The sequence below is a fragment of the Epinephelus moara genome, chromosome 2, assembly GCF_006386435.1.
Source record: "Epinephelus moara isolate mb chromosome 2, YSFRI_EMoa_1.0, whole genome shotgun sequence".
Lineage (NCBI taxonomy): Eukaryota > Metazoa > Chordata > Actinopteri > Perciformes > Serranidae > Epinephelus > Epinephelus moara.
In genome coordinates, this window is record NC_065507.1 from 34,875,504 (window position 1) to 34,887,046 (window position 11,543).

The 11,543-nt window shown below is 40.4% G+C and overlaps 1 protein-coding gene across 1 annotated transcript in view; it reads right to left on the reverse strand.

Moving 5' to 3' along the window:
• Positions 1 to 11,543, reverse strand: part of LOC126408979 (spectrin beta chain, non-erythrocytic 4-like) — a 119,850-nt gene that overhangs the window by 73,180 nt on the left and 35,127 nt on the right. The window contains exons 13-18 of the mRNA XM_050074822.1: positions 10,559 to 10,709; positions 9,244 to 9,380; positions 7,404 to 7,553; positions 5,619 to 5,987; positions 5,256 to 5,470; positions 4,934 to 5,071 (exon numbers count right to left, since the gene is read on the reverse strand). Coding sequence (XP_049930779.1) covers positions 4,934 to 5,071; positions 5,256 to 5,470; positions 5,619 to 5,987; positions 7,404 to 7,553; positions 9,244 to 9,380; positions 10,559 to 10,709 — 1,160 coding nt within the window. The remainder of the gene's footprint in view (positions 1 to 4,933; positions 5,072 to 5,255; positions 5,471 to 5,618; positions 5,988 to 7,403; positions 7,554 to 9,243; positions 9,381 to 10,558; positions 10,710 to 11,543) is intronic.

Consider the following 11,543-nt stretch of genomic DNA (forward strand, 5'->3'; position numbering starts at 1 on the left):
TTTCAGAGGACTGAAGAGAGGGGAATGTGGTACTGTGAGGGAAAATAAGCAACAGTGAAGATAGCCTGGATTTATTGGGAAATTTTACACCTGTAGTAAATCATTACCTCTCATTCCAAAAGAGATTTGTTTCAATCATGTATATTTTACCTTTCAATTTTCAGTAACAATGTTTTCAGAACACAGCCAATTTGCATCATTTAAGTCCTGAAAGCAGCAGTGATTTTCTTCATTATTACAGTGATAATGCTTGAAAAAGTACAAAGTGTAGAACTACAAGGCTATAACTCCAACCCTCCATTGTTTCAGGTCAAAAGATCTGCGGCAAAACTGCAGGAGACGTGTTAAGCAGCAGACGTGATCTAAAACATAGTATGTATTAATTGAAAAATATCACAGCTGATGGGTCATCAATCATGAGAAATATTTGGCGGTGTATTTTTCTGCAGGGACTCTGCCCTCTGCCTGAGCACAGCGCTCAGGTGAGATCAGGACTTTATAAAAGGTAGTGACCAGATGCCAGACTGTAAGCAGCAAGCATCCAAGAGGAAGCTACAAATATCTCAGACACAGCGCCAAAAAACACAAATATAGCAAACAAGTGTGAATCTGGGGTTGGCTTTCATTTTCACTTTCACCAGCGATTAAGTTTACAAACAGGAACCTATATTGAGTAACTTTACTGTTAATCCTGACCTTGAGATGAGCCAAGTTGCATAATTAGTAAAAGGCATGTCATATTTATTATTATAATGACCCGAAATGACCTGATAGGATTCATGTGAGACAGTTGATTCTGTTTGCTCTCGGCTCTGCTGTGATTTCAGCCCAGGCCGTCTTCATACAATATGTTCTTCTGATTCTGCTCCAGACCAGCAGGTCTTAATACACACCCATTCAGCCAAGAAACACACACATGCACAGATGCACACACACACACACACACACACACACACACACACACACACACACACACAGATTCTTGTGACTGTAATGAGGTAATGGCAGAGTCGCTGGGAGGCAGACAGACCACTCAGCAGGCAGGCAGGAAAACAGCTCGGTTACACTGACCTCAGAGCTGCAAAAGTCGTCTTAGAGATGCAAACGTGGTTGTGTTCATTGTTGAGGAATATGTGTGTGTGACGGGGGCCACTGCTTCACAAGTATGAAATAACACGTGTATGTATGTACACAGGGAAGCAGTAATGGATAAGCTTATCCAAACTTTACCCACAGAATGCTGTGTTTTATGAAATAAAGGATAACCATGACTGCAGCTAATATAATACTTGATTTCCAACCAGCTTTGTATCATAACAATGTGGGTAGCATATGTAAATGAACTGTGGTAAACTTCTTTCCTTCTTACCAGCACCCAGATCTCTGTGCTGATCTCCACCTACCACCATGGGCACAAGGAGTATAAAAGCGGATCGAGAGAGAGACCCGCCCCTCTCTCTCTCTCACTCAGATCAACTGTAAATCTCAGCAGCACTGATCAAATATTAACCAATATTCTGTTACTGTATTGCCTGTTTCTTGCCTAAAATATTTCCATAAACATTTCAGTGCACTGTTTAACTGCATTTCGAGATCGTTTGTTACAGGCCCACTGCCATATTGTTTCCTGTGGAAAAACAGCCAAATTCGCATTACATCACCCACCAGCGGGAGTGTTTATTGGTCCAGTGCAGCGCAATGCATTCTGGTAGTTGTAGGTTTTCTACCTTTGTGCAAAAGCAAATGCCACAGCTCTTTTTATCTGCTTTCATTGGTCATGTAGTACCAATTTTTGGGAGGTACTGTGGATTGTGAGGCAGCATGATGGAGTTACTGGACGTGTCTTAGTACCCCCCAGCCCTGCCCATTTTAACGTTCCAGGGAGGAGTTTCTCTTTAATAATTGTTGTTTTTTTTTAAGATATGTTTTTGGGCATTTTGCCTTTAATGGAAAGGACAGCCAAGTGTGAAAGGGGGAGAGAGAGAGAGAGAGAGAGAGAGAGAGGGGATGACATGCAGCAAAGGGCCACAGGATGGACTTGAACCCGGGCCGCTGCGGCAACAGCCTTGTACATGGCGCGCCTGCTCTATCCACTAAGCCACTGACGCCCCTTCTCTTTAATAATTCTAACTCAAGATGATAATTATATAGACAAAATAATATTGCAATAACACTGTAGTACAAAGCGACAACTGGTGAAACTGTTGTCATTTTGTATTAAAGGCTTAAACCTCAGTGGTTCCATCAATTCCTTCGAATTCAACATTGTTAACTATTGTTACCTTTAAACTACTGTTTGAGTGTTTACTAACTTTAACTAAGAAATAGTAACAACAGAAACCATATGAGAATTCAGTCTGATAGGTATAAAATGTAAAGTCAAAGGATAAAACTGACTGAGCCCTAAACATACTGTAGTGACTCAGTAGTAGATAAATAACATAACTATGTGCTTTATGGAGTGAAAATATTAAATATAACTGATGGGAAATATGGTTTAAAGTTTTTGTATTTCTTTCCACTGAGGATAACAGGTGTTTCACTATATCCAACAAATTGTGTATATACACACACAATAACGGTACACAATGAATGTCCATATCTGAAGGCAGCAACGATATCAGGCAGTTAAGATCCTAAAACTGAAATGAAATTTTAATAACTAATACCAGAGAAGGCAATGAGATTTGTGTTTCTTCTCATTTTTGCTCTCGCTGGCCTCGTCTTGACTGAGGCAGCCAGCACAGATGGTCACCCTGAGACCAACACCATGTGCCAAGGTCACAAGACCCATAGACACCCAGCCATCATGGACGCTGCTGCCAGACGTAACAGTGGTCAGTGAATATGACTGAGACAGATAAAAAGCCAATCCCATCACAAGGTCGACCTGGCCGGGTGTTAGCATAAATAAACGCATCGGCCAAACAAAGAGAGAGAGAGATGGAGAGATAGAGAGCGAGATAGAGAGTGCAACAGACATTTGGAAGAGATACATGCTGCCATTTTACATTTACATCTCAGGCACTAAACTCATACTCTACAAAGATGATGAAGCAGGTAGGAGTACAGTGACTGACAGGACACAAGGCGCTTGTCAAAAGACAATAACAAAAAATCACTGCATGAACAATAAGAATTTTAATTCTCCTGAATAATTACACAACCCCACGAAATTTCTCTCCCTCGCCATTTCTCTTCTCTCTCTCTCTCTGTCAGCCTGCCTCCCTCTCCTCCCACCTACTCGACTCCCCTCCCAGGAGTAAACAGGACAGAGATCTGATAAAACAATGCACCTTTTAACAGACAACAAGAGAGCTGTCAGTTCACATGCTGCTCTCCACGGACAGTACAGTATATAACCATGATTAAAAGTATACTATGCGGGATTTTCCTATTCCTAACAAACAATAAATACACTTATACAGAAGTAATCCCTCTTAATCATCACTTATGGCCCATTAGAAGTGTGTGGCAGTGCATTTTTCTGCAGAGACTCTGCCCTCTAGTTGTATTTTCTTATTTTCTTCTTAATTTGCTCTGTTCAGGACATTTATGGGCGTGGCAAGCACTTAACTAAAGTGGCTGTTACTTTCACGTTCACTTTCACTGGCAAGTGTGTTAACAAACAGTAACTTACAATCCTGCATGGTATACCTTTAAGAGAGAGCTCATCACTCACTCGTCACTGTCACTTTATACTACATGTCACCTCATCTTTCTTTAAAACTAAATGTTTGCACCTCTGCATATACATATTTATTTACAGTCTTGCTAAGCACATTTTACCACAGCACTTTCCTGTTAATATTCTCTGTATTCATCCTATGACTGATCACTTACTTCATATTTTATTATATGTTATACTTTATCATAACTAGCACTATTTTATATCCTTATATTCAGTGTCTCTTTTTGTTTCTACTTGTGTGTGGTTATTATTATGTTGTTGTTTTTTATACATAATTAAAGTGCATTCTTAAAGGGAGCTTGTTGAGCCAAAATGTTCAATCACAATGACTGCTCTTCTAAGTGTTGTTCATTTGACAATTAAGAACTTTGACTTTGAATTAATTTCTGGATGTAAGCTTGAAAGACTTTATTACCATCTCTATTTTTTATTTCATTTTTGCCTTTATTTTCATTTATTGTTTTTCTATTTATTCTTCTTAACTTTATTTCACCATTACTATCTCTCTTACATACTACCTTAGAAACTGATTCATGTATGCCCCGAACATTTCAGTAAACAAAACTGTGAGAAAAGAAAGACATTCATTTACTGAAACTTGTCCGTCAGCTTATCCTCCCTTCTCCTTAAGTGTGTCAGCGCCCTGCTTATCAGCACTTTGGCAGCAGCGATCAGTAGTTACTGGCTCATGACTGAAATGAGGATTTCTATTAGTACTGAGCTGATGGCCAAACTCTCTGATTTGTAGTACCAGCATCACTTTATTAGCTGTTAGTGAGCATATAAATATACAGTGTATTAATATAAGTGGGTTAATGCATATTATGCTATTGTCCTTATAGTTTTAGTAGCTGTCACTTAGTATTGCAGTGTGGTGTTTTGTTGACACTGGCATTGTCACTGTACTAAAAACCTGTCAATCATATTGATTTAATTTCATTTTATTCTAATTAACTACATTTGATATTCCTCTTTACTGTGTTTTAAATAATAATCTTATGGTTACTGTGCCTCAGGAAAAACATTTAGATTTCCCTGTGTGTTTGAAAGGTACTGTAAAAACAAACTTGACTCACCTAGTAGAATTAGTAGCAGGACTGTTAACAGTAGTGGAGTTTACTATTTGAGTAAATTGTAATGCCATGTACCACTAGGAGTAGAATCGCTGGTAGGTGGTAACTGTGATAGTGCCAGTAGTTGTTTTATGTTGTAGCTGCTGGAAGGTCAGTTGTCTTTGATTACCTGGAGTTGAGGTGGTCCTGGCAACCTCTGACCTCTGTAGAAGATGGATGACCTCCATCCAGGAGCTGCTGAACTATTTGGTTAACGTCCAGGATTCTTCCCATCAGGCTGTTCATCTCCTGGTCCAGGCTCTCAAACCTACAACAAATGGCATTGTGGGATACAGTGGGATCATGTCGGTAGGTTAAGAGGCTTTTTGTGCGGGCCAAAAACTTTGAGCTGTTTGATTTGTACAAAGCATCAGAAACCCAGCTCAGCTTGCATTTAATGCCACAGTAATCAAAGCTTCTTCCTCCCCTTCCTCTCCTCTCCCTTTCCTCACCTGTGTGCCACCACCTCCACGTCCTCCAGTCTCTCAGGGATCTCCATCTTGTCCAACCATTGCTCTTTTTCATCAATCCACAGCTCGCAGGCATTCACCTCGCTGAACATGCGGTAGACGGCGAGGGCGTCGTGAAGCCACTGCTGTCGAAGCACCGCCACCTCGGCCACCTCGGTATACAGTTGCTCCACCTCACCCATACGCACCTGCACCTCCTGCAGAGAACAGTGGGGAGAAGACAGGGGATGAGACATAAAGACAGGAGGAGAGGAAAGAAGAAAAGCAAGGACACAGAGGGGTTAAAGAAAAGACACAAAAGGGAAAATGAAATACTTTATACTAAAACATCCTTTTCCTGCTCACCTCCTGTTCACGGTACTGCAAAGGCAGCGCCACCATGTGTTTGCGCAGTGTCACTACATGCATACGATGTTTGTTGACAGCCTCGCTGACCCCTTTGTGTTTCTTCAGAAGGGACTGGGTGGAATACTCATCGTGTCCAAAGTCTTCGCTGGAGACCAGACGGTAAGCATCCTGCAGCCATGCCACCAGGTCATCCATCTCCGTAGAGAACTGAAAAAAGTTTAGTGCCTCCTGCAGGTGGCCAAGACGCTGCGCAGCCTGGTCCTCCAGCTTCTTCCACTCGCTCTTCACCTCCATGATGCGTTCCTGGATCCCCGCTGTTCCAAAGCTCTTCTCACTCAGGATCTGCTTTCCTCGTTTCATGGTGTTCTGGAGGAGCAGGGCAGGGTGGAGGAATAACAGTGTTACTCTAAAACATTTTACACTGTGTGCAGTTACAGTTACTGTGCATGGAGTAACTGGCAGTTGACACATGTACATAATCTATCTTTATGGACATAATAATCAATTATACAAAAATCTGAAACACCAGTCACCAAATGCAGGAACATACATCTTTGACATTTGGATGCTTTGGTTGTATCAGGACTGTTGTCAAACTTTGTTTTACTTTGTCCTTTACATTTTGTATCAAACATGCTCCTGACCGGCTTCATATATGTTTCTGTTTCCAAAGGCACGGACTCAACAAACCAACATCAAAGAACTAGTGGTGACAAAGACTGACCATTGCATCGCCTCACGTCACCTGTGTCTTGGCCAAAAAGCTGCACTTGTTGCAAGGACTACAGCCAATGACCAAATAGCACAAACATTCTTCGCCTTTGTGAGAGGAAACAGATCTTCATACCAGTAAGTGGCTGTAGTCTGTATTCGTTGTTCAAAAGGAGAAACTGGAAGACCAACAGGATGGATTCAAGATGCTAGTTAGCCAATTAGCACATTAATGACACAACCTAAGTTTAAAAGAAAAAATTATATTTACAGTGCGCCAGCAAACAATAACACAAACAGTTATGAACTGTTTGTTACAGAGCTCAGTGGTTAAAAAAATAATCTACAATAACATGTTTGTTTTGATCTCACTCCCTCTTGATGTTAGCTGTTTGTTTGCTTTACTCACTTCTGTCTCTCTTCTCATGCACTGAGCTGAACTGCCAATCAGAGTGATTCCATTCACTGACAGGCTCCGTCGGCTCTAACTCTGATTCAACTTGCTGAATCGGTTGAAAATAAGGCAGCAGGGACTGAGAAGTGCCAACAGTGCGGATGCACCACAAATACAAGGACGACAGACGCTCACCAACTGCCCGTCACTGACCAACAGCCGACAGTCGGCTTGGTGTGTCAGGGCGCCTAATGGAGGGTCAACCGACCAGCAATTCTACATATAATTAAAACTTCCATGTGGTGTTTCACAATAGGTACAAGTTCACAAACAAGAACAAAGCACAAAACCAATGCCAATGAATCAAATATGAAAGTGAACATGGTTTAAAAAACAACAATTTAAATTACAACTGTTTAAAAAAATCTGATTCTACAAAGGAAAATATACTAAAAAAGACAGATTAAACAGCTATATTTATACTATTTACAATTATTTTATTAAGTGAAGTTGGGTTTCTTTTTCAGATGAGCTCAAAAGTTATTTATAAATGCTAATACATAATTTTACTGCAGTACAAAAAGTTCAGAACAGAAACTCCAGGTAGTGTAAGTATTCCAGGTGCTCGTTCTCACTCACACACACAGACAAAAACACAAACACACATGCACACACACCTGCAGCAGTGACCGGTGAGCCAGCAGTTCTCCAGCCAGCGTCTTGTGTTTTTGTAGTAACTTCAGCACACTGCTCAGGTCCTTCCCATAACCCTGAGCCCCAAGGATGGAGCTCTTCTCCCTGATCCAGGCTTCCGACTCCTCCAGCTCCTAACAGGGAAACAAACAAAAAGATTTACGTTTAACGTTTAAACAAAGAAAAAAATATCAAAAAACTCTAACCCTAACCTAATTCTAACACAAAATTTAAACAAAAATGCATAGAGGATAAAAAGAGGTGAAGCAATGGATGAATAGAAAGATCATTGAAGGGAAAAAGGAAGATTAGGAAAAAAAAGTACGTAAAGGAGAAAAGTAATCCCTAAAGTCCATCCAACACTGATCCAAGTCTGTTTCTGAGAGCCTCTCAAAGGGCAGAAGGGGAATTAGCCATGAATTAGTAATGTGATATAATTAGTGACTCGACAGTGTGAACCGATGACTCTTTGGACAAAGAAGTCCACTATTGTCATTACACTCATTTTTTTCACGGTTCAGTTCTGTCATTCTTAACGCTTATTCACTAACATTCATAAGTCTGACAAGTCCAAGTCAGACACACAAGCATGGACTGCCAAATGGGACAAAATGATGCGTCTAACAAATCACAAAAAATGTTTGATGAATGAAAAAAATGCTGTTGGAATTCTGATTGTACCTGAGTGTTCAAAAGACATGAAAGCTCAGCTTAACTTGACTAACATTTCCTTTTGAACGAGAGTAACTAATCGGATTATAATTTTGACCTTCTCTCCCAGCCTACTAGAGGGACAGCTGTGGTGTTCATAAAAACTGTAGTATAGAAATGCTGTTAAATACAAAAAATGTCCTCAGGTGTGGAGCAACCAGGACAGCTATAAGCAAAGTGTTATCATTAATACTACAGTATTGTGTTGTGTGATTCACTACCTCTTCAGTTCTCATTTCTGTAATGTTTCTGCTCTAATAAGCTATCTTACTCACCTGATTGAAAATGTGGTAAAACTCTGCTCAACACCTGACAGTGTTGTTGCAAAGCCATGGCCAGAAAAACAGTCTGATGAGTCTAACAGATTAATTAAAGTGGAAATAGACAAATAATTTGCTTTAATGTGTCATGATGAGTAAATGTTGACTGCACAAAGTAATTCTGTCTGCTACCGGGTGCGATCTTTGCGAAAAATGAAGGTTTGATTTATGACACAAAGGAAGTGCATCAACCATGGAGTAACCGAAACAAGAAGAGGGTAGTGCTTTTTTTTTTTTTTCGTGGTAGCTATCAGTAGCTATCCCCAGTTATAAGAGGGTATCAGTGTAAGTTCTTTGCACTCACTATCCTCAGTAGCTTCAACTTGAAAACGCTGGGTAAGGCAAATGTCTGTTTCCACTTAAATGTACATTTAAACATAGTCGTGTCACGTTTGTGTGACAGCTCGAGGTCCTACATTGACAAAAGTCTAACAACAGCTGCTGTGTATACCTGCTGCAGGTTTAAGATGATGAAGATTAAATTATGTGTAAATCCAAACACAAAGACTCCTTACAATCTTTTCAGTTGTCCTAAATGGCTAAGCTCGAAGAGTGATATGACAGCTGCAATATAGAGATGGCAAATGTATAATAATTTAAATGCAGGGATAACTGCACACATTTTAGGACAGTCTCTCCTGGAAGGTGTTCATTGTACACATTGACAGTTACATAAATAGTTGTCCTGTTTGAAGCATTCAACAAGCACTTAAGATGGGATACACTGGCCCCTTATATTGTTCGGAGTGATTAACACAACATTATTCTGCCTCATCTCGTCGACCCATCCTACCTGAAAGAAGGCCCACAGTTGTCTCGACTCCTCAAGCTCTTCACGTCTTTTAACTGCCCGTTGTTTCAACTCCTCCAGACAGGAAGAGACATGGTTGACACGGTTACAGATCACCTGTGGGTCACATGGTTGGTAACCTGGGAAAAAAACCCAAAATGAGATTAATGACCAGGAAAAAAACACACAAACACAATAGATACATAATTCATTACACTAGTGTACCAGGGTTTCCCACACATTCATGTATTTGTGGAGCTGGGCTGTTCATAAAAGTGAAACTTGACCATTCATTGCACTGGGTCTAAAAGTTCCTCTGCACCAGCTGCTCTTCATTTTATCCATTGATCTGATCTGATCTGATCTGATCGGGTTCAATAAATTATCCACCCTGCAACTCAAAACTCTACAAACTGCTGGTACAGAAAAAAAAAGAGACCTGTCTGCGCTGTGTTCACTGACCAGCAAAAACCTCAGAATTTAGAGAGGGAACACAAACAGATACCCAAGAAAGCACAGGCAACTAAAAAACACATTCAGATTCTAATTCTATGGGAAACACTGAGTGTACTCTGAGCTGGACTACCTTAAATAATAAATCAATAATAAATCATGCACATAGTGTACTGGGCAGATCAACTTACTAATATCATACAAATAACGCTTGCAAGTTCATTAATATTCTGCATCCTGCCGTCAAATGATTATATATTTATGGCACTGTTTACAAAATGGAACTCTCAGTGTACAATGCTAATTTGCTTTCACCTGAGATCATTCACTTCAGGTGATTCTAACCAGATCAATTAAAAACTACATTTTATCATTACAGGCAAAACAAACTAAAAACCTCAAAGATATACTATGCAGGATCTCACTAAAAAATTATGTATAGCCTCATCCAGGGGTAATCCCTCTCAATTATCATTCATGACCCACTAGAAGTGTGTGGTGGTGTATTTTTCTGCCGAGACTCTACCCTCTGTCTGGATTTTCTTATTCTTATTTTGCTGAATGTACCGCCACAGCGCTCAAGTGAGGTTGGGGCCATATAAAAAAGCAGCAGCTAGTATTCGACTGGAAGCAGCAGGCATCCAAGGGACACAGCACTGAAATGCAAATATAGTGAGGTGGAACGCCAAACGAGAGTTAATCTGGGGTTGGTTTTCATTTCACTTTTGCTGGCAGGCGACAATCCTGCATTGTAGACCTTCAAACATTTGCTGAGACTTATGTTATCATATGGAGCTAATGACAGATAAAGTGAAACACTTCAACAGTGCTATACACAATACATAAGACACATGCGTGTGTGTACCCTCTATAGTGGTGAATTTGAGTGCAGCGGTATTGAGTGTCTCGACCCTCTCAGCCTGCACTGCAATGTCAGCTTCCTGCAGGCTGTGTTTCTGCAGCAGGTCGTCCACCTCCAGAAGATGCTTCCCAAAGTCCTTCGACAGGAGCTGAACCTGTGAGAGAGCGGGAAATGACAGGGAAAATGGTGGAGTGGTGTTATTATAAACAGCATGTCTTTTTCTTTTTACTTATTTAATTTCTACTTTTTCCTTCTACTACCTTATACAGTTCTTCTCTCTTCCCTCTGATTAGATTCCCTTCGTCTAAATGTCTTCTGACAAATCAAAAATGCAAACATTCACTCTGTCTTTTTTCTTTGACTTTCTGAGCCCTATCTCACTTGTGTGTAGGTTTTAAAATGAGGTGTGGTGAGGTGCATTGTTGTCGTACAGCTACTTTAAGGCAACAGAAAGCGATAGTGCCGTTAAGCAACAAAATACTGCTCTAAAGTCAGAATGGCACATCAGTTTCCTGCTATTTAAAGTGCACATTATCCACATAGTGAGATGTGCCTATAAAGGTGGGCTTACAACCCGCATACACTCTACTTGTAACATACAAAGGGACACGCTGATGGGTTGCAGGTGGATGAAATAATACATAATTAATGAGGAAAATATGATTGACATAGAAAAGAGCAAAGCAGAGCCGCAGAGCTGCTGTCCTAGTCCCCATTAGTAGAGACACTGCGTGTTAACGCACAAGGAGCAGTGAAACATTATTGATTATTGTAGAAGTTAAAAATATATTTCTGTTTCCTCTGTCAAGTCTGTAACTACAGGTTTTAGTTTTGCTGCCTAAATGTCCCACAACATTTGCTGAAGTAACATTACTGCTCTTACTGCATTACTCTCAGCAAAAAACTGCTTGCTTCTCCAATCTGCCAAATCTGCCATGTAAATAGCAGTATGCCAGGTGCAGGCACACCTGGCTTTTAAAGGGAATAG